Source organism: Natator depressus, chromosome 10 (assembly GCF_965152275.1).
Source record: "Natator depressus isolate rNatDep1 chromosome 10, rNatDep2.hap1, whole genome shotgun sequence".
NCBI lineage: Eukaryota > Metazoa > Chordata > Testudines > Cheloniidae > Natator > Natator depressus.
Window position 1 is genome coordinate 37,591,870 of NC_134243.1, and position 20,906 is coordinate 37,612,775.

Genomic DNA, 20,906 nt, shown 5'->3' on the forward strand with positions numbered 1-20,906 from the left:
GCAATCCGGTTGTTCAGGCATGACTTGCCGTTGGTGAATCCATGTTGACTGTTCCTGATCACCTTCCTCTCCTCCAAGTGCTTCAAAATGGATTCCTTGAGGACCTGCTCCATGATTTTGCTGGGGACTGAAATGAGGCTGACCGGCCTGTAGTTCCCCGGGTTCTCTTTCTTCCCTTTTAAAATATGGGTACTATATTTGCCTTTTTCTAATCATCCAGGACCTCCCCAAATCGCCACGAATTTTCAAAGATAATGTCCAATGGCTCTGCAATCACGTCAGCCAACTCCCTCAGCACCTCCCTCAGCAAATGATTACAGAATAGCCTTTCCCACAGATATGATGCTCCAGTAGAGGCCCAGCAGAATGCAAAGCTGTCTTTCCCCAGGAAAAAAGCCTAACTTCCCCCAAGAGTGAATACCTTCCCCGAGGGCTAGGCTGCTACAAGGTGAGCATGATGAATTTCGCACTGTGATTTAGTGAAGAGACATACCAGATGTTTCAGCCAAATCTTGGTTTTTACATTTTCATTGGTGTAATAACAAGCAAACAAGACATATGCAGTGTGCAGGATGAAGCGGCTCCAATAAACTATGGAGCTCTTTGCTTCAAGAAATATCTAATCTTTGGAATAGTAGCATTCACTGCAGTACAAAGAAGTCTTGACTTCTGTACGGTGACAATGAAACCTCCTAGTATGCGCTACAGTATCTGTGGATAAGCCTTTTTCTCTCTTCACACTTCTGTTGCTGAACTCCCACGTTGGTAAGCCGAACATCACTTTCTGGTTATCTTGGCCACTATTACTGTTGATTGAGGATGCTGTAACTCATCCTGTCAAATACTTACCATAAAAATTTGATTTTAGAGCTCTCTCAACTCACTCACCCTAAACTAATTCACAGAAGTTAGAAACAGTGAACTGTAATATCTCTCTCCAATAATATTCCTCGCTCTTCCTTCTGCATCACACTTTTCTCTGCTCTTAAATGTCAGTCCCTGTTTAGCCTGTGGCAGACTGTACTGACCAGGGAGTTTTTACTCTTCAATAGCTCCTATGACTCACTTATGCTCTCTGCCAAGTAAGAATTATTTTCTGAGCTCCCCGTCTCCAGACTCCCTCCCATTCAGAACCTGGCATGAAACTGCGAGAAGAGAAAAGGCTGTCATGTGATTGGCTGCTGGTCTGAACTAGGGTTCAGGCAAAGGGCCTGTGAAGGGAAACAGTCTTGCTAACCAAAATAGTTTTATTTTAGGCACTGTGAGGAAGCCTTAGTCTTTTTCCTGATAAATAATCACTCCACAAAATGGAACAGAGGTGCTCACAAAGACTCCTGGTCTAGCCCAGAGCTGCATACCCATTTAGTATTGTAACTTGCCCTAAGTGATCTCAAAGATAGAAGAAAAAATGACAGGTAATATAATAATATAGATTTGGGTTTGGAAGTAAGTTTACATAGTGGGAAATACACTTAAGGCATTTCTTTACCTTTCTGATGTGCCATAAAACAATGTACACAGACTATTGCCACTTTCCTGTGTGTAACTGATCAAGGCACAAGACGAAGTGTGTGTCTGGGTGAATGCAGCACTCACAAACACCAGTAAACCTATAGGTTTTTTCCCCCACAGGTTTGTGCTAATCACACCGTATTTCCACACATTAGACATAACAGTACCATAGATACCAGTAAATCTATACTGGCATACTGAAGAAGCCACTACACACAATGCAATGATTGGAAGTTATGCAGCTGCTATACTCAGACTAGAATTATTTATTGTGATATATTTCATCTAAAGTTACAGTAGAGGCAGGTTATTGCTGCCCTTATAAGTAATGATCTAAAACCTACTGAAGGCAATGGAAAGACTACTACTGACTTCAATGGTCCTTGTATCAAGCCCATCATCACCAACTCTGTGCAATATCTATTCAAGGAAAAAATTATTAAGACCAGCCAGACAACTCAGTGATTCACTTATTACAAGGCACCAAAACAGTGTTGGAGATAGATGCCAGGATAATTCTTATACTTTCAGGGTACTCATTGTCTTTTGTGGCCTTGATCTGTAATCAGCATTTCAAAGTCTGTCACACATTCGCTGGGTGAAACTGTTGGTTGACTTATGAACCTTAACTTTTACAGTATGTTGCCTTGTGACATATCGGCAAAACAGGCAACTCATAATCTATGCATCCTTTGCATAGAAAGGAAAAAAGCTTGCAAGATAGATCTTCTTCTTCTTCTTCTTTTGTGTGGCTGGTGTAGAGCAGCAACTACAATTTCACCTGAAGTTGATCAAGCAAAATGGCTACATCAGGAGTAGCAGAATTTATTGCACTAATGCCTCCTTCATATTTATAAATTGGGCGAGACAGATGATATACCATGGTGCACTACTTCCTATTGCAGATGCAAGCATATTTAGAGGCGCTTAGCACAATACAGTTAACTGTGTTTTCTTCTTGATTCACTTTGGAGTAGTGTTTTCAGTCTTACAATGAAGTATTTAAATCGCTGAAAAACAGTTACTGCTACAGTGTGTATAGTACTGTAAACGTGCAAGGTTCTACCACAATTTTAGAAGCCACAGCCAGGTAAGGAGGAGAGAGAACATAAGAATGGCCATACTGGGTCAGATCAAAGGTCTATCTAGCCCAGTATCCTGTCTTCTGACAGTGGCCAATGCCAGATGCTTCAGAGAGAAAGAACAGAAAAGGTAAACATCAAGCGATCTATCCTGTCGCCCATTCCCAGCTTCTGGCAAACAGAGGCTAGGGACACCATCCTTGCCCATCTTGGCTAATAGCCATTGATGGACATATCCTCCATGAGTTTATCTAGTTATTTTTTTAATCCTGCCATAGCCTTGGACTTCACAACATCCTTTGGCAAAGAGTTCCACAGGCTGACTATGCGTTGTGTGAAGAAATACTTCCTTTTGTTCGTTTTAAACCTGCTGCCTATTAAAGAGAGGGCATTACAGCAGCAGCAGGAGGTGTATTACATGAGTGGCAGTTCCTGGAAGCATCCAGGGTTACTAAGGGAACCATGTGGTGGAACCTTTGAGGAGCCGCATCGAGCATATATTTCCTGGTGCCAGCACAATTCATCTGTTGGATTGGTTAGACCATGGCCCTGCCTTCGCATGCCCAATAGCATCTAGGCAAGCATAAGCACCAGGTTCTGGTTAGCCCTGTGCAGGCGTGAAAGGAACGGAAAGGGCTTCCTGAACCAATGTGCCCCCACCCACAGAATCTGGCCTTTAGTATTATAAACATATATAATGGTACTTTTTATTTAATTATAAAGACACACTATCAAGTAGTTTAGGCCCAACGTTCTTCCTACTTAAAAGGGACACCAACAAACTGAATTCTAGTCTAGCTCAAAAACATCAGTTAAAGTAATCCCAGGTCTTATGCAAGCCACGGAGTCCCCCTGATGATTTTTGTGATTTTACATCACATTTTCCTATTTTTCTTTACGTTTTTTGATCTCATGTGAAAAATCCTCACAAACAGCAGGAGAATCTGATTGCACAAAGAAAACTTATTGTACACAAACTTCTATCAAATGCACAAAGTTAACACATAGATGAGCAAATGGGTCTCCTGATTCCTAGTCCAGTGCCCTTTTTTCCATCCCCAGCTCTGCCACTGAAAGGGCAAATGATCACACTTTGCATCAGCTTCCCACCTTTAAAATGGGTGAAGTGATATTTACCCTCCGTTGTAAAGCGTTTTGCACTCTGTAAATGAAAAATGCTGTAGAACAGCAAATTATCATAATTATTTATATGTATTACAGTAGTGTGTACAGGCCCCAACTGAGATCAGATCGCAATTAAGCTAGAACTGTATAAACTCATACTAAGAGACAGTCCCTCCCCCCAAAAGTGTTTACAGTTTTAATAGACATGACAAAGGGTGGGAAAAAGGAAGAATTATCATCTCCATTTTACAGGGAAATCAACTTCTAAGAGGTCAGTTTAAAAAAAAAAGAGGCATGCGTTCCACAAATAATAATGGACCTGATTTTCCTTCCTCACACCAGTATATGTCAGGAGTAACATCACTGAATTCAGAGGAAAATGGGGCTTGTGGTTAAAGCATTAGACTGGGACTAAAGCAATGTGGTTTTAATTTCTGGCTGCCACTGCCTTCCTGTGTGCCATTATTATTATTATTATTAATAACAAAAATGCCTTTAAATAAAGCCTTAAAGGCAAAAGTAACAATGACCTAACAAACACCAAAGTCAGCAGAGAATCAAAAGCAATCCAAAAGGGTACTACAAAAAGGAGAGATTTAAGCTATTAAGTATCTATTTTTTAAAAATCTGTATTGTAAACCTAGTTGATTACAATTTTAGGGTCCCATGTGGCATTCTGTGCACACCAAACAATTCCCATCAACTTCAATGGGAGTTTTGCGTGCACAAAGAATACTGGCTGGGGTCTTTACAAGGTTTTCTTCATAGATCAACTTAGAGGTGAAACAGTTATTCTGATGAAGTCAGCATTCTGAGTGTACTGATCACTATGCAAAAAGTCCACTGCAGGCTAGATCTCAAAATGTTTAGGGGAATAAAGTGATTGTCATTTTGTACCCCAAATGAGAGAGAAGACTGGAAATTAAAATAAAGACATAGCTTGAATTATCTTAACTATGGGTTTGTCTGCATGGCTCCACCATGCAGACTATGAGGGTGTGAGCTGCAGAACACCCTAAAGTATTGGGCTATAACTGCGGTCAAAAAACAATAAAGAAAAGACTCATTCTAGGGGCGTAGAATGTCTGCACCCTTATGGATGGATGCGATGCACAAAGGCCTGAGAGAAGAACAGCTCCTGTTTCCAGAGCCTTTGCACTGTTTCTGAAGGGTGCGGGAAATACGGTTCTGTATTGTAGTTTCAATGAATTATTTACTCAGAGTTCTGTATTAGTATGCCTAGTAAGGAATCTATTTGTCAAAAAAAATTTCTGAATCTTTTTTGTTGTCTGTATCGTTACGTACATACTTGCTGACAGGTATTTTGAAATAAATGACCAAAAATAATTGAAACTGGTATGATTATATTGTGTTATTTTGACAAATAAAATATGCAGAATTTTAAAATATTGTGCGCAGAATTTTTAATTTTTTGTTGCAGAATTTTTAATTTTTGGCACAGAATTCCCCTAGGAGTAAAAAATAATCTGAAGAGCAGTCTCCAGTGGGCTGGCAACAATTCCGAAGAATTTGATCAAGTGGCTCAGAATAGGACTCACTGGTGGTCTCGGACAAGATCAGCACGTAACAGGTTTGCGCAGGATCAACAAATTCATCTCCAGGCTGCACGTGAAAAGTGCCACACAGCTGCATCATCAAACATCATAAATACAGATTTCTAATGCCCTCAGTGTGGCCAACTCTGTGCATCAGGGTTCGGACTTCGGAGTCATATACGTAGGCATAGATGAGAACTGCGACAATATCACCATCGTCAGCGATGGACTACCAACAGCAGGGTCTACATGAGATAGTTACTGTGCAACATTGCAATTCACACCCCCACAGTCTGCACGGTGTTTTAAGTTAAAAGTGGAGCTAAGTGAGCAGAGAATTTCACAGAAGTGATTGTGCAAGGACAAAAAACAAGGACAAACTGGGGCTGCACCACCTAGAAGCAGATCGATTTGAAAAAATACCTATTTAAAAGCTCTAAAAACATATGGGGCCAAATCCATGCTCCATATAACTCCACTGACTTCAGTGGAGTTGCATCAGAGATAAATTAGTGTCTGAAACTCTTCAAAGAAAATAAAACTTATTTGCCCAGTGAAAACCTTAAGAGCTGTTGCCCACTACTTTCTAACACTGGGAGATATACTCCCAACTAGTGCTCCCTGTGAGGGATCTGGATCTAGTGATGGCGTCTCCAGTCACTGCTAGGATGACTTTATATACTATAAAAAGGCAGACCTTCTGTGATAACACTGTTTCCAAGCAATGCTGCTAATACAGAAAGATAGCGTACAGATACTGGAAACTTAGGAAAGACTGGCTCATGCATGACTTGTCCTTGCCCATGAACTTAGTGAGATGGTATCTGTAGATCCCTCTTTGGCTGTTTATTGACCTTTGCTTATTTCAGTCTTCCTCCATTATGGGGCCCTTTTGTCCATGTTAGTTTCTTCTGTTATGGTGGTGGTGAAGGAAGTGTTTGAGAGAAGAGGAAGCTCTGTTTTACTTAGTAAGCAAGACATATTTGCCTCTTTGTATAAGTTCTTGTCAAACTAATCAGATCTATAAATTACCTCTCTTAAAAGTTGATAACTAGCTTTAAATGGGAGGAGAGGAAGGGAAGCATAGAGGGCTGTAAAGCAATTTTGCATTATTGATGCATCCTTCAGGAAGGGCAGTCTTGTTAACACATAAGACTGGGAGCCACAAGATTTGAGTCCTATCCTTTACTCCTCTACAGATTTCTTGTATGACTAGATAAATCACTTCACCTGTCAATTTCCTCAGTCTGAATTGAGAAGAATATTATTTACTATTTATGGTGCCTTATAGGAGGTGTGGTGAGAATTTCACTCTTTACTGTATGTAAAGCACTTTGAGATCTTTGAATGGAAAGCATTAGAGAAGTGCAAAGTGTTTTATCATTGTCTTTTAGGTTACCAGGTGACTACCACAACCACTTATGTTGGCAAAACTTATGTCACTCAGGGGTGTGAACAAAACACTCCCTGATCAATATACTTTTTGCCTGCATAAGCAGTCATGTGCACAGCACTATGTCGCTGGGACAGCTTCTCCTGCCGACATAGCTACCACTGCTCGTTTAGGTGTTTTTATTATGTTGACAGGATACCTCTCTCCCATCGGCATAGCGCGGCTACACGAGCGATCTTACAGCAGTGCAGCTGCATCAGTACAGCTGTGCCGCTGTAAGTTTGCTAGTGTAGACATAGCCAAAGACTTTGCTTTGGTTGTCACTGGCGCTGGACCTTGCTCTCCCTCGATATTCCTCCCTCCTGGCTTTTAACCTGAAAACATTTTCAGAAATTTAATTACCACCATGATGGTGGGGTCCCCCTACTCATATATTCTCCATCTCCCTTTCTCTACAGTATATTTTTTATTCTTTCTATTATGTACCTTCTCTATCTACTTATATTTTATATGCGTGGTTTCTTTTAAATACTTTTAAAAATGTATTTCTGAATTAATGTAGTGTTCTGAATGATGGAGGCTGCTTTATACATATCTTTAATCAATATACCAACTTGCTGCACTGGCAGGAAGAGTAGGAAAGGAGGCATGAAAAATCATAGGCCTTGGTCACCAATAGTGTCACTGAGACATGAGTACTGAAGAGCATACAAAAGAGGATCAGTGGGGCACAGGATATTTTAAATCAGCATGGAAAGAAATAGGCCTGATGTGGAGGGTGCAATCCAGGTACTCAGTCTTTTGGTCAAGGTATACAACAAGGTTCTGACCATATGGATGTTAAAGAATCCATGGCACACATAGGCGCCAACTCCATGAAAAAAATGGTGGGTGCTGAGCACCCGCTGAGCACCCACTGGCAGCCAGTGCCCCACCTCCCCACAACACCTCCTACCCGCCGGTGGCCCCTCCAATCAGCACATACCCCTTCCTCCCAGTGCCTCCCACCCACTGCAGATCAGCTGTTTCATGGTATACAGGAGGTACTGGGGAGGAGCAAGGGCCAGGCACGCTTGGGGAAAGGGACACAACGGGGCAGGAAGAAGCAGGGCAGGGGTGAAGGATTGGGGGAAGCGGTGGAGCAGGGGCGGGGCCTGTGGCAGAGCCAGGGGCGTCAAGCACCCACCACCACATTAGAAAGGCAGCGCCTCAGATACCACATTTAATAAGTTTAGATGTGTTAACGCCAGAAACCTGGCCCAATCAAGCTTGAATATTACTTTCCATTTTCCTAAATTTTTCTTGTAGTTTCATCTAGGTAATTTATCTTTTTCTGTCCTAAACTGTTGTATAGTGTTTCTATGCTCTGTTAGAAACCTCCTGGGTTTCATTCCAGAGAGGCTGCATGTTTTTGGGTAAAGTGATCCCTGTGTATAATTTCTGAAGCACTGTGGCATCCTTTGGGATGAAATGTGCTAGAGAAATTCAAGAGAAGTACCCATTTTGAAGTGTCTCTCTCTCACTCTGCTTGCAGGTTTTGTTCTGGTCATTGGATTGGTGACTTTCTACCGTATAGGGCCCTACACCAACCTGTCCTGGTCTTGCTACCTGAACATTGGGGCCTGCCTCCTGGCCACGCTGGCAGCCGCCATCCTCATATGGAACATCCTTCACAGGCGGGAGGACTGCATGGCACCTCGGGTTATTGTCATTAGCCGCACTCTGACTGCTCATTTCCGCAGGGGACTGGAGAATGACTATGTTGAGTCACCATGCTGAGAGCATGTGCTTGAAATGGGAGAGTCCTCTGAGGAGACTTGCATTGGAATTGTTTTCTATAAGTATACACTGTAATTTAAAATTAAGTGTTGAAGGACATCACAAAGCTCAAGCTGAAAAGAGGCCCTCAATTATTATGTGAATGGGCTCTATCTATCTATCTACCTATATGTATAATACACATAATTATATATATATATTATACACCACCCCTCTTCCTCTACTGTACAATGGAAAAATATTAGGACTTTACACCATATGCCAGGAGTTTTCAACTGTGGCAGAGACAGAGTGAGTGTGGTGAGGGTACTGAAAATGGGAAAAGGGCAACCTACTACTTTAAAGTCTTCCCTTATTTTGAATGAAGTTATCCTGCTCCCTAATGACAATGCAACAAGCTCAAGGGCTCAGCTGTGTTCACAATCCTCCTTTGGACCCAACAGACAGACAGTCTGACAGACAGGAAATTTTTCATGGGTGTCAAAATTTACAACAGCATAGTTTAAGCTTAGGTAATGTTTCCTTTAAGGTGAGCATCACATACCCAATTTTTAGGAACATCTAACTTCGCTGTAACATTTCTTCCACATTGAAGCATAGAACACAATCTATTACCCCAGAAGCAAGTAATATAATTCTAAATTATATTTGTAAATATATGGGAATCCAAAAACTTAGGGTGTGTTTTCAGACACTGTTTTGTCCTTAAAAATAGAGGCTTTGGGAGTGTTTAAGTTAATTTTGCAGGCAGCTAGAGGTGCCATTAACATGAAAGAGAGGTACACAGCTAGAACTCCCTACACACTGTGCTGAAAGTGCACTCCATTGTTTACACTGGGGGTTAATATCTATGAGAAGAGCTTTTACCGTGACCTTCCCATACCCCAAATATACTATTAACTTATTTTGTTAGAAATGGCTTCTATGAATGAATATCCTAAATTATCTTTTCCCAGAAAGTGTGCAGACTGGGCATGCAATTTTCAAACTTGGGTGCCTAAGTCAGCATGTTCATTCTGCACATACGCACCTAAAGCAGATACTTGGGAGCATAATCACCACACAAATGCAAATCAGAGCACCCAAATTTGAGAACTAGGCATTTAAGAATTGATTCTTGCAGGTCAGACCTCTCAGTGCCAAATAAATTGGTGAGAGTTGAAGGTATTCAGCACCTTGCAAGATCAGACCTCTACTGCATAAGTGTGATGCTATACACAGGGGTGGGCAAACTTTTTGGCCTGAGGGCCACATTGAGTTTCCAAAATTGTATGGCGGGCCAGTTAGGGGAGGCTGTGTCTCCCCAAACAGCCAGGCATGGCTTGGCCCAGCACCCGCCTCCTATCCAATCCCCCTGCTTCTTGCCCCCTGATGGCTCCCCCGGGACTCCTGCCCCTCCAACCCTCCCTGTTCTCTGTCCCCTGCCCACCCCCGGACCCCCCACCCCTGACTGACCCCTGCCGCCAAATCCAACCCCCCCCCATTCCTGACTGTCCCCCCAGGACCCCTGCCCCATCCAACCCCCCTGTCTCCTGCCCTCTGACCACCCCGACCCCTGACCATCCCCCCCCAACTCCCCTGCCCTCTATCCAACCCCCCCGCTCCCTGCCCTTTTACCACACTGCCTGGTGCACCAGTGACTGGCGGTGCTACAGCCACATCACCCAGAGCACCAGGTCAGGCCGCAACTCTGCAACTGTGCTGCCTGGCTGCCCAGAGCATTGCGCCGGCGGCACGGCACGCTGAGGCTGCGGGGGAGGGGAAACAGCAGGGGAGGGGTCGGGGACTAGCCTCCCGGGCCAGGAGCTCAGGGGCCGGGCAGGAGGGTCCCATGGGCCGGATGTGGCCCATGGGCCGTAGTTTGCCCACCTCTGTGCTATACAGCATGATGGCTCACGTCAACAATGTGCATGTAGTATCAGGCAACAAACCAACAAGCCAAAAACTACACTGCAGAAGTCCCTAAATACAAGAGTTAGAAAAGGACAAGCAGCAATGAGAAATGTTTTTTTAAAACTTTCAGTAGAAGATGTTACCTTGAGCATACTCACTGATAAGACTGAATGACTATGAGCTGCGAACATTATAAAATCTCTCTCTGAGGCTGTTCTGCTGCTCCCAGCTGAATTCTCTGCTTTTCATCTTTGTCACTGTCTCCTTTATATTTTGCTTCACTTTGTTAAAAAATGATCAAGTGGCTCTTAAATTCTGTTCTGCACCCAAAATTTCACGTAATAAGGAATGCAGCCCCAGTTGCCACTCTGCACGATGCCCAAAGTCAGTAGCGCTCTACAGAGCTTGATGCTCTAGAACCAAGGACTTCTAGAATTCAGCCCCCCACAGTGCATTGCTCTAGACAATCAGAGCAGAGTTCTATAAAGCTGATAAGAAGTTTTTTCTTACACCAGTTTATAAAAACCAGCTGAAGTTTGTTTCCATTTCCCTGACTTATTTTACAGAAAAGCAAGGCATTTTCTAAAAATAATTGTGCTATATTTACAGTTTTTAAAAATAAAGTATTGGAATATTTAAGACATATTATTTCAGCTAATATTGCAATATCTATATTATAATATGTACATTAAAATTTAAAAGTCACCTATGTGGTCAGTAACATTGTAATACTTGGTATTACTGTGTTTATTTTAAATGTATAAATAAAGTGGAAAATGTTCAATTCCCTGTATATGATGTACTTTGTATTTGAATGGCAAATAATAAGACCAATCATTATCAATCATGTTTTGGCTGTTTAACAAAAGAGAATCCACATGGTCAGAATGTTTTATTTGCAAATCTGACCTTGAAAAGTGATGGCTATCCTTCTGAGACATTTGAAAACCAATTATTTTCATCAGTGGTGCATTGTGACAACAAGTCACAAGGTGTGCATTTACCCCGGACATCTGAATCCATCAGGTGCACTGAAAGGCCCAAGACCAGAGGCCAAGTGTTTTCAACAGACCAAGAAATGTAGATGTTTAGTTAAGTCCTGATTTGTGCAGCTGTACCAAATGCCTGAACTGCATCTTTCAGCACACACATTAATATTTTCATAATGTCCATTTTGTAATGAATCATGATTCAGGTTAGATGATATTATGGTTTATTGAATACATCTACCTACAGTAGGAAAGGAGCCTGAGACATAAGCCCTTGTATCCAAGACTTGGTGCGAGGCCTGCGGCCTGAACAAAAAGTAGCTGTCAAGCTTTGCTGATATAGAGCAAAGTAGCCAAGTTAGCCGAAGTCAAGCTCTGCCTGCTTGCAAGCTCACAGAACCTGGCAAGAACAGGGCTGGTATTGCAAAAAAAACACACACATTCCTAAGAAAGGCTAGGCACAGGACACTCATACAAACACATTCTAGAAGGATGGTACCAGAACAGCCCGATAGTCAATATGGTACAAACACTCGCCCCACCCCCAAAGATAACAAGAACTACAATACAGAACCGTATTTCCCGCACCCTTCAGAAACAGTGCAAAGGCTCTGGAAACAGGAGCTGTTCTTCTCTCAGGCCTTTGTGCATCGCATCCATCCATAAGGGTGCAGACATTCTACGCCCCTAGAATGAGTCTTTTCTTTATTGTTTTTTGACCGCAGTTATAGCCCAATACTTTAGGGTGTTCTGCAGCTCACACCCTCATAGTCTGCATGGTGGAGCCATGCAGACAAACCCATAGTTAAGATAATTCAAGCTATGTCTTTATTTTAATTTCCAGTCTTCTCTCTCATTTGGGGTACAAAATGACAATCACTTTATTCCCCTAAACATTTTGAGATCTAGCCTGCAGTGGACTTTTTGCATAGTGATCAGTACACTCAGAATGCTGACTTCATCAGAATAACTGTTTCACCTCTAAGTTGATCTATGAAGAAAACCTTGTAAAGACCCCAGCCAGTATTCTTTGTGCACGCAAAACTCCCATTGAAGTTGATGGGAATTGTTTGGTGTGCACAGAATGCCACATGGGACCCTAAAATTGTAATCAACTAGGTTTACAATACAGATTTTTAAAAAATAGATACTTAATAGCTTAAATCTCTCCTTTTTGTAGTACCCTTTTGGATTGCTTTTGATTCTCTGCTGACTTTGGTGTTTGTTAGGTCATTGTTACTTTTGCCTTTAAGGCTTTATTTAAAGGCATTTTTGTTATTAATAATAATAATAATAATGGCACACAGGAAGGCAGTGGCAGCCAGAAATTAAAACCACATTGCTTTAGTCCCAGTCTAATGCTTTAACCACAAGCCCCATTTTCCTCTGAATTCAGTGATGTTACTCCTGACATACACTTCTAAATTTAACAACTGGCCAAAAGTGGCGCCTTAGGCACCGACTCCATGGGTGCTCCAGCCCTGGAGCACCCAAGGGGAAAATTTGGTGGGTGCAGAGCACCCACCGGCAGCTCCCTGCCCCACCCCCAGCCCCAGCCTCAGCTCACCTCCATTCCACCTCCGCCTCCTCCCCTGAATGCACCGCCCCGCTCTGCTTCTCTGCCCCACCAGGCTTCCTGCAAATCAGCTGTTCACGTGGGAAGCTGGGGCAGGCTGAGAAGCAGGCCGCCAGCTTCCTGCTCAGGCCCAGGGATGCGCAGGTGAGCTGGGGCGGGGGGCGTGAGGAGAGCCGTCCACACTGCAGCAGGTAAACCGGGGGGCGCGCAGGGGAACCGCTCCCTGCCCAGCTCACCTCCACCACCCTGGGCCTGAGCGCGAAGCTGCCGCCTGCTTCTCAGCCCTCCCAGGCTTCCCACGGGAACAGCTGATTTGCGGGAAGCTGGGGGGGAGGGAGCAGGGCGATGTGTTCAGGGGAGGAGGCGGAGCTGGAGCGGAGGTGAGCTGGGGCCAGGCACAGCGGGGAGCTGCTGGTGGGTGCTTTTACCCACCAAATTTTCCCCGTGGGTGCTCCAGCCCTGGAGCACCCACGGAATCGGCACCTAAGGCGCCCCTTTTGATGTGATCAGTGGGGGGAGCGGCCGCTATGCTACCCCGCCCCTAGGAGCCAGAGGGACCTGCCGGATGCTTCCTGGAAGATGCCCCAGGTAAGCACCGGCGAGACTCCCCACCTTTCCCCCCAGCAGGTCCCTCTCGCTCTTAGGGGCAGGGTGGGCACCCACTACGGTGGCCCACGAGACCCTCCTGCCTGGTTCTGGGGGCAGTCAGGGGACAGGGGAGGCGGGTGGATAGGGCAGGAGTCCTGGAGAGCGGGGGTGGGCAACGACCCCCTTGTGTGGTGAGGAGGGAACCGGTTGTTAAGATTTTGGCAGCTCATCACTGCCTATAACCACTGAGCCTGGGCATTAGGACCGTGCTTCGCTGACAATAAACCTCACGGAGTGCCTTTATACCTTAACAGATCTTGTGGTCATTGGGCAGTTTCCTTGAGGTCTGCTGTACCAGCTGTCTATGCAGAGCTGGGAAAGCACACAGAGAGAACACACATGCAGTCAACATCTGACAACATTACTAATTAATAGCATTAAAAGTAACATGAGCATGGGTACTAAGATGAGATGTCCATTATCATACAGACATAGAAGTCCATTTGACTGCTGCTGACCATGCCAGGTACATCCCATCTGCTGTACTGCTAGATGCACTAGGTATGTCCTGACATTTCATTGTTCTCAATGGATGACACCACCTTGACAGGTATAGTACAGGACCAGCAGAGAAAAAGTTAATATAATACCCAAAGGGTAAAGGTTTCAGCTTGTTTAGGACGACAGAGTGTGAATGAGGGCAAAGAGAAGGAGGAAAAATGAAAGAAGTGTAAAGGGAAAAAATCTTCATATGACTCAAGTGAAAATAAATCCCACCACTAAATGAGTCATTACAAATGTTTAGATCCCACCTTTTGATGAGTTTGATGGATTTGAAGGCCTCATCCATGTCCCCAATTGTTAGATAGAAGCTGAAGTTCAGCATAGCTTCTCGGGTAGTTTTGTCACACTCTTCCAGACCAATGAAATCTCTCATGGGCCTTTTGGCAACCATTTGAGAGAGTTGTACTGAGCCAGATTCCACTTGTGCTTCTTTCTCAGCTTCTCCTGGCTGAAAGGAAAACTACCATCACTCAGGTGCCAAGCGGGCTTCAACACACTCCCTTGACCTACAAATACAGAATTCTACAAGATTTTAACCATATGACTACTTGAAGTCAATGACAGAACTCCCTTAAATGGGAGGAGGATCAAACTCTTACAGTTGTCAGAATAATTAATACTATACTACTTTTCAAAGTGCCTTTTAATATAGGAAAGAGCGTCTCTAAAGATTACTAAAGCGCATAAGTCATGAGGCTCAACATTTGAATTTCTTCAGTTACAGATAAGAGGTTTGTACAGTATCCCAGAAGGAGCAGGAGTAACCATTACAGGTAAGGTTTCATTATAGTTTCTAAGTTTCTATGATTGATCTCTGCCCAATGGTGAATTTATGTTTTAAATTCAATCCCATTATTAGTACTCAGATTTACAACCATATTCCACAAAAATGGCAACTTTGGAGTCCCTAGAGCCTTAGTAAGATCTAAATTACAACTCCACTCAGAGCCACAACAGGGCAATTTAACTATTCTTCTGAAAAAAACAAGAGGAATCCCTTTGTTGTGTCACCAGCATCAAATAGCCTCTTTAGACTTTAAGAATTAACTTTTCACAAGCCAAACACAATGAAACATCTTGGTCTGAGCCAGTGGTGAGCTGGAGCCGGTTCGCACCGGTTCACTAGAACCGGTTGTTAAATTTAGAAGTCCTTTTAGAACCGGTTGTTCTGCGAGGGACAACCAGTTCTAAAAGGGCTTCTAAATTTAACTGGCCAAAAGTGGCGCCTTAGGTGCCACCTCCACGGGTGCTCGAGCCCTGGAGCACCCAAGGGGAAAATTTGGTGGGTGCAGAGCACCCACCGGCAGCTCCCTGCCCCACCCCCAGCCCCAGCCCCAGCTCACCTCCGCTCCGCCTCCGCCTCCTCCCCTGAATGCACCGCCCCGCTCTGCTTCTCTGTCCCCCCAGGCTTCCCGCGAATCAGCTGTTCATGCAGGAAGCTGGGAGCAGGCTGAGAAGCAGGCCGCCGGCTTCCTGCTCAGGCCCAGGGATGCATAGGTGAGCTGGGGTGGGGGGGCGCAAGGAGAGCTGCCCACGCTGCAGCAGGTAACCTGGTGGAGGCGGGAAGCCGCCGCCTGCTTCTCTGCCCCCCCTGCCCCCCTCCCCCGGCTTCCCGCCAAACAGCTGATTCGCATGGGAAGCCGAGAAGGCTGAGAAGCAGGCCGCGGCTTCCTGCTCAGGCCCAGGGATGCGCAGGTGAGTTGGGGCGGGGGGGTGCGAGGAGGGCCACCCGCGCAGCAGCAGGTAACTGGGGGGGAGGGCGGCGTGCAGGGGAGCCACTCCCCGCCCCAGCTCACCTCTGCCTCCCTGGGCCTGAGCGGGAAGCCACTGCCTGCTTCTCAGCCTGCCCTGGCTTCCCGACAAACAGCTGATTCGTGGGAAGCCGGGGGCGGGGCACGGAGAAGCAGAGCGGGGCGGTACTTTCAGGGGAGGAGGCGGAGGTGATCTGGGGCTGGCCGCGGAGCTGCCAGTGGGTGCTCTGCACCCACCAATTTTCCCCGAGGGTGCTCCAGCCCCAGAGCACCCAGGGAGTCGGCACCTAAGGCGCCACTTTTGATGTGACCAGTGGGGGAGCCGCCGCTCCCGCCCTAGCTACGCTCCCCCGCCCCTAGGAGCCAGAGGGACCTGCTGGATGCTTCCTGGGAGCTGCCCCAGGTAAGCACCTCCGGGACTCCCCACCTCACCCCCCAGCAGGTACCTCTGGCTCTTAGGGGTGGGGTGGGCACCCACTATGATGGCCTACGAGACCCTCCTGCCCGGTTTTGGGGGCAGTCAGGGGACAGGGGAGGGGGGTGAATGGGGCAGGAGTCCTGGGGGGGCAGGCATCAAGGAATGCTGGGGGGTTGGATGGGGGCAGGAGTCCCGGGGGATGGGCAACGACCCCCTCGTGGGGTGAGAAGGGAACCTGTTGTTAAGATTTTGGCAGCTCATCACTGGTCTGAGCCACCATGGATGCTGAATTGTCCTCATTCTAACTAATTTAGGCAGTCTCTTCAAGCCATCTTCACTGCCAGAGAAGTGTAGGGAAAAGCTATATGTTAACATTCAAGGGAGCTAATCTAAAAACTGTGCCAGAGCACATTTAAAGCCACATATTAATGAATAAAATACCTGAAGTATTAGCCAGACTAAGTAATGCAAACCACAGTGCAAATGAGTGTTAGATACAATTTGGGGAATTCCTGGTTGAGGGAGAGGGAAAGGGAAAGACATTGTTAGGTCGACTTACAGTCACCGCAAAAGTTACTGTGGTGGTTCATGTCTACACTACTCTCCTTCTGTTGGTGGTGCGCATCCTCACCAGAAGCACTTCTACAGACTTAAGAGGGGCAGTGTGGGGGGCTGAGAGCCCGGGCTCTCAACTCTGCTTGGCTGACCCCCCACCCGCCCCTGGGCTCTCGGCGGGGAGCCAGGAGCTTCAGCTCAGCTGGGCTCCCTGCAGGGAACAGGGACCCTGCAGTGTGGGTAGTACCTAGGATCCCTGCAGGGAGTGGGGAGTCAGGTGGGCGCAGTCTGGCTCAGAACAGGGAGCCAGGTTGGGACAGCCCTCCCAGCAGGGACCCCGGGGGAAAGCCCTCCCAGCAGGGAGCCAGGCGGGCGGAGCCTGGCTCAGAGCGGGGACACCGGGGGGAGGGGCAGCCTGGCTGTAAGCGTGGCGGGCACAGCCTGGCTGGGCGCGAGGAGCTGGGACCCTGGGGGTGGGGGGCAGCCCAGCTCAGAGTAGGGAGCCTGGACAGGCAGCCCTTCTGGGAGCAGTGAGCCAGGAGCCCAGGGGAAGCTGCACTCCAGCTGGAGCCCCGCCACCTTCCCTGGAGTGACAGCCCAAGCTGTGAGACGGGCTTTCTTGTCAATTTTATGGCTCCAGCATGGAGTAAGCAAGTAACCAGGAGTGTCTACACAAACACAGTTGCCCTAACTATACCGACATAAGCCCTACGCCTTTCATGGAGGTGGTGTTATTATGTCGATGTAGCAGGGCACTTACATAGGTGGGAGCAAGACTGTAGTCTGGACCCTGACATAATTTGTTGATGTAAGATGCCTTACGTCGACCTAACTCTGTAATGCACACCAGATCTAAGACAGGTCTGTTGTGTCAAGTGGACTTTACCATGTTTAAAATAGTCACAAAACTATGATATGTTTACCGTGTCAGTAAATAAATAACTAGTAATTCAGCCTTTAAAAGAAATGTACTGATTGGAAAAAAAAATGGAAATGGAGAGGGAAAAGAGGCAGATGAATGAAGACTGTGGAAGGGGGCAGTTATAGATACTTACAATAGGCTTATAGACACATCCTCTCCGAAACAACAACTAATGGCAGCAAAAAACAATACAAAAGCAGAGAAAGGTAAAAATCGAAGTAAAATATAAACATGGAGCATGAAGGATAACATGCATAAGGTGGAAGTGGAATGTAGCAGCTCTTTTTTTCATCTTGCAATTTATGGACAGGCAAAACATAATTAGATGTAATCCAGATAAAAGCCAGCTCTTCATGGAAAGGTTATTGTAGTCTATTTATTAGAAACAGGTTTGGGTTGAAAAGTTCAGATCCGGCTCTGAATTCCCCACAGTTTGAGACAATCCAGATGTAGGTTTCTTATTTAGTCCCTTTTCTTAAGAGATTAGGAGCTAACCACAAAGTTTGGATCCACATCCAAACTTCCCAAAAGTTACAGGTGGTTGAGTGTAATTTGCACCAATTAGGCATTCAGTGTAGTGGAAGATGACTGTAACTTATACCCATTTGGTATTTAGTAGGGACTGAATTTAGTCCCGATGTAAGTAGGCTGCAGCTCCTGTTAAAGTCAAAAGGAACTGTACCCACTTATGCCAGGGTTAAATTTTACACCCAAGAGTATCAGGGATGGTGCTGGCATAAATTAAAGTAGAAACAGGATTATTTTACATTCTCTTGTTAGTTGCTTTTCCTGATAACTGCTCCATCTCCTTTGCTTGTATATCACTCACCTTTTGCACATCCATAGAATGCCAAATTAGTGTAACTTACATTACATTGTCAATACATTCATTTTATTACTATCTTTGGGTATATCTATACTGTGATAAAAGACCCAAGGCCTGGCCATGGCTGGCCCAGGCCAGCTGACTCGGGCTCACAAGGCTCAGGCTGCAGGCTTCAAGAACCTGCAAAGGGGGAGAGAGTCTCAGAGGGTCTCCAGCCCGAGCCTGAATGTCTACAATGTAATTTTTAGTCTTGCAGCCTGAGCCCTGTGAGCCTGAGTCACCTGACCTGAGCTCTGAGATTTCAGGTCACAAGTTTTTTTTATTGCAGTGTAGACATATCCTTTGTCACAACTTTCATTGGCGCTGCACCTGCTTACTCCAAGCTCCATTTGGCTGCATCTGGCCTCAAGTGCAAGGAAAGGTGTTAGCATGTGGTTGGGGCAGAAGTAGCAAAGGATGTCCTCTTTGTGATCTCTCACCTTTTTTGCAAAGTAATAATGTGGAACCTCGATGCCCAGAAGAGCCTGGTAGGTTGAAGGCAATGGGAAGCTGTCCTGAAGCAAAAGACCATGCTCTTCAGTACTGAAGAATGATATAATCAAAACATCCGGCTGGAAGGGGAAATAAAGTATTGTTTTGTTTTAATGGTACAATATCCTATTTTAGTTTTGTTTTTATTTTCCATTTTCACTTGGCAGAGTCTTCACTTGAACAAAAACACCACACAAACACCTGCTGGTGAGGGCAGAGCTACAGGCTTCCTCCCTACAGTAAGTGGCCAACAAGTCATTCTACACTTTAAAATATGTTTGCATAGGGCCAGTCACCTCTGCCTTTCAGGAACCAGCCTCCCCATCCCTGAAGAGGGAAGCCCCTGGTAGCACACTCCTGCTCCGGAAGTCTCTGTTTTAAAGACCCAACACAGGCTCAAAGAAACACTCACAACTGCTTTTAAATTATTTTTAATCCAGCATTATTCCTAGATCCATTTTAAGATCTCAAACAAAGTGTTTCACTACAGACGATATATGCAGGGTATATCTACACAGCTGACATTAAAGTGCTGCCACTTTAACATGGCTGTGCAGTCACGGCTCCAGTGCTGGGAGAGAGCTCTCCCAGCGCTGTAATAAAACCACCTCCATGAGGGGAATAGCGACCAGCACTATCTACACTGCTACTTAACAGCGTTGAAACTTGTATTGCTCAGGGGGGTTGTGACAAAGTTCCTCCTCTGCCTTGGTGGGCCCTGCGCTTATTGGTGGATTTGCTCACCTCAGAGATTCATGGCAGCCCTCAGTTTGGCCACTTTTGCAAGTGGCTCAAACCTGCCGTTCACTCAGCTAACCTTATCACTGGCCAGCATGGGGAAGAGGAAGGAAAACAAACCCCGTAGTCTCTGCTGGTCCACCTAGTGGGTCGGGGAACAGGCCAGGGACCTTCCCCTTTGGTGGGACCTGTTACCCAATTTCGGACTAAACAATTTCGGGTAACAGGACCCCAGAGGTGAAAGTAAGCCGGCCATACCGGGACCAGCTCTCCCTGACAGCAATTTAAAGCCCTAGGGTAGCAGCAGCAGGGCTCCGGAGGGGATTTAAAGGGCCAGGGCAGTAGCAGCAGCTGGAGCCCTGGTGCCCTTTAAATCCCAGATGGAGCCCAGCTGCCGCTACCCCAGGGCTCAGGCAGGGATTTAAAGGGCTCGGGGCTCCGGCAGCCACTACCACAGCAGAGCTCCAGGCCCCTTAAAGCTCTGCCAGAGCCCCAGGGTAGCAGTGGCAGTCAGGAGTCCCCAGGGCTCCTCAGTGATTTAAAGGGCCCTAGTCTCCACTGCAGTAGTGGCAGCTGGTGCCCAGGGCCTTTAAATTGCCCCCAAGCCCCAGGGCTCCCAGCTGCCTCTGCAGCTGGTAGCTCAGGGGTGATTTAAGGGACCAGGGGCTCCCAGCAGCTAATACCACAGCTGGAGCCCCGGGACCTTTAAATCAAGATTAAAGGGCCCAGGGGATTTAAAGCCCTGCCCCTTCCGGTTGAGGTCACGCCCCCTGCTCAGGACTCTAGAGTACCAGTAAGTCCTTTAACTTACTTTTACCCCTGCAGGACCCACAGTCCAGGTCAACTCCTCCGGTATCCAATGGGGAGTTGAGGGGGATGGGGGGGAACCCAGGCCCACCCTCTGCTCCAGGTTCCAGCCCAGGGCCCTGTGGATCACAGCTGTATATAGTGTTTTGTGTAACACCTGTGTGACAGCTACAACTCCCTGGGCTACTTCCCCAAGGCCTCCTCCCAACACCTTCTGTATCCTCACCACAGGCCCTTCTTCCTGATGCCAGATAGCATTTGTACTCCTCAGTCCTCCAGCAGCACACCCTCACTCTCAGCT

General features: G+C 46.2%; 2 protein-coding genes across 9 annotated transcripts in view; one reads left to right on the forward strand and one right to left on the reverse strand.

Annotated features, from left to right (window-relative positions):
• Positions 1 to 9,883, forward strand: part of TMEM204 (transmembrane protein 204) — a 40,828-nt gene extending 30,945 nt beyond the window's left edge. For both annotated transcript variants that reach the window (XM_074965786.1, XM_074965787.1), the window contains one exon: positions 8,203 to 9,883. In XM_074965786.1, the coding sequence (XP_074821887.1) occupies positions 8,203 to 8,447 (245 nt within the window). In that variant the 3' untranslated portion in view covers positions 8,448 to 9,883. The remainder of the gene's footprint in view (positions 1 to 8,202) is intronic.
• IFT140 (intraflagellar transport 140) overlaps positions 1 to 20,906 on the reverse strand; it is a 236,216-nt gene that overhangs the window by 67,262 nt on the left and 148,048 nt on the right. For all 7 annotated transcript variants that reach the window (XM_074965776.1, XM_074965778.1, XM_074965777.1 and 4 more), the window contains 2 exons: positions 19,009 to 19,140; positions 14,306 to 14,505 (listed from right to left, as the gene is read on the reverse strand). In XM_074965776.1, the coding sequence (XP_074821877.1) occupies positions 14,306 to 14,505; positions 19,009 to 19,140 (332 nt within the window). The remainder of the gene's footprint in view (positions 1 to 14,305; positions 14,506 to 19,008; positions 19,141 to 20,906) is intronic.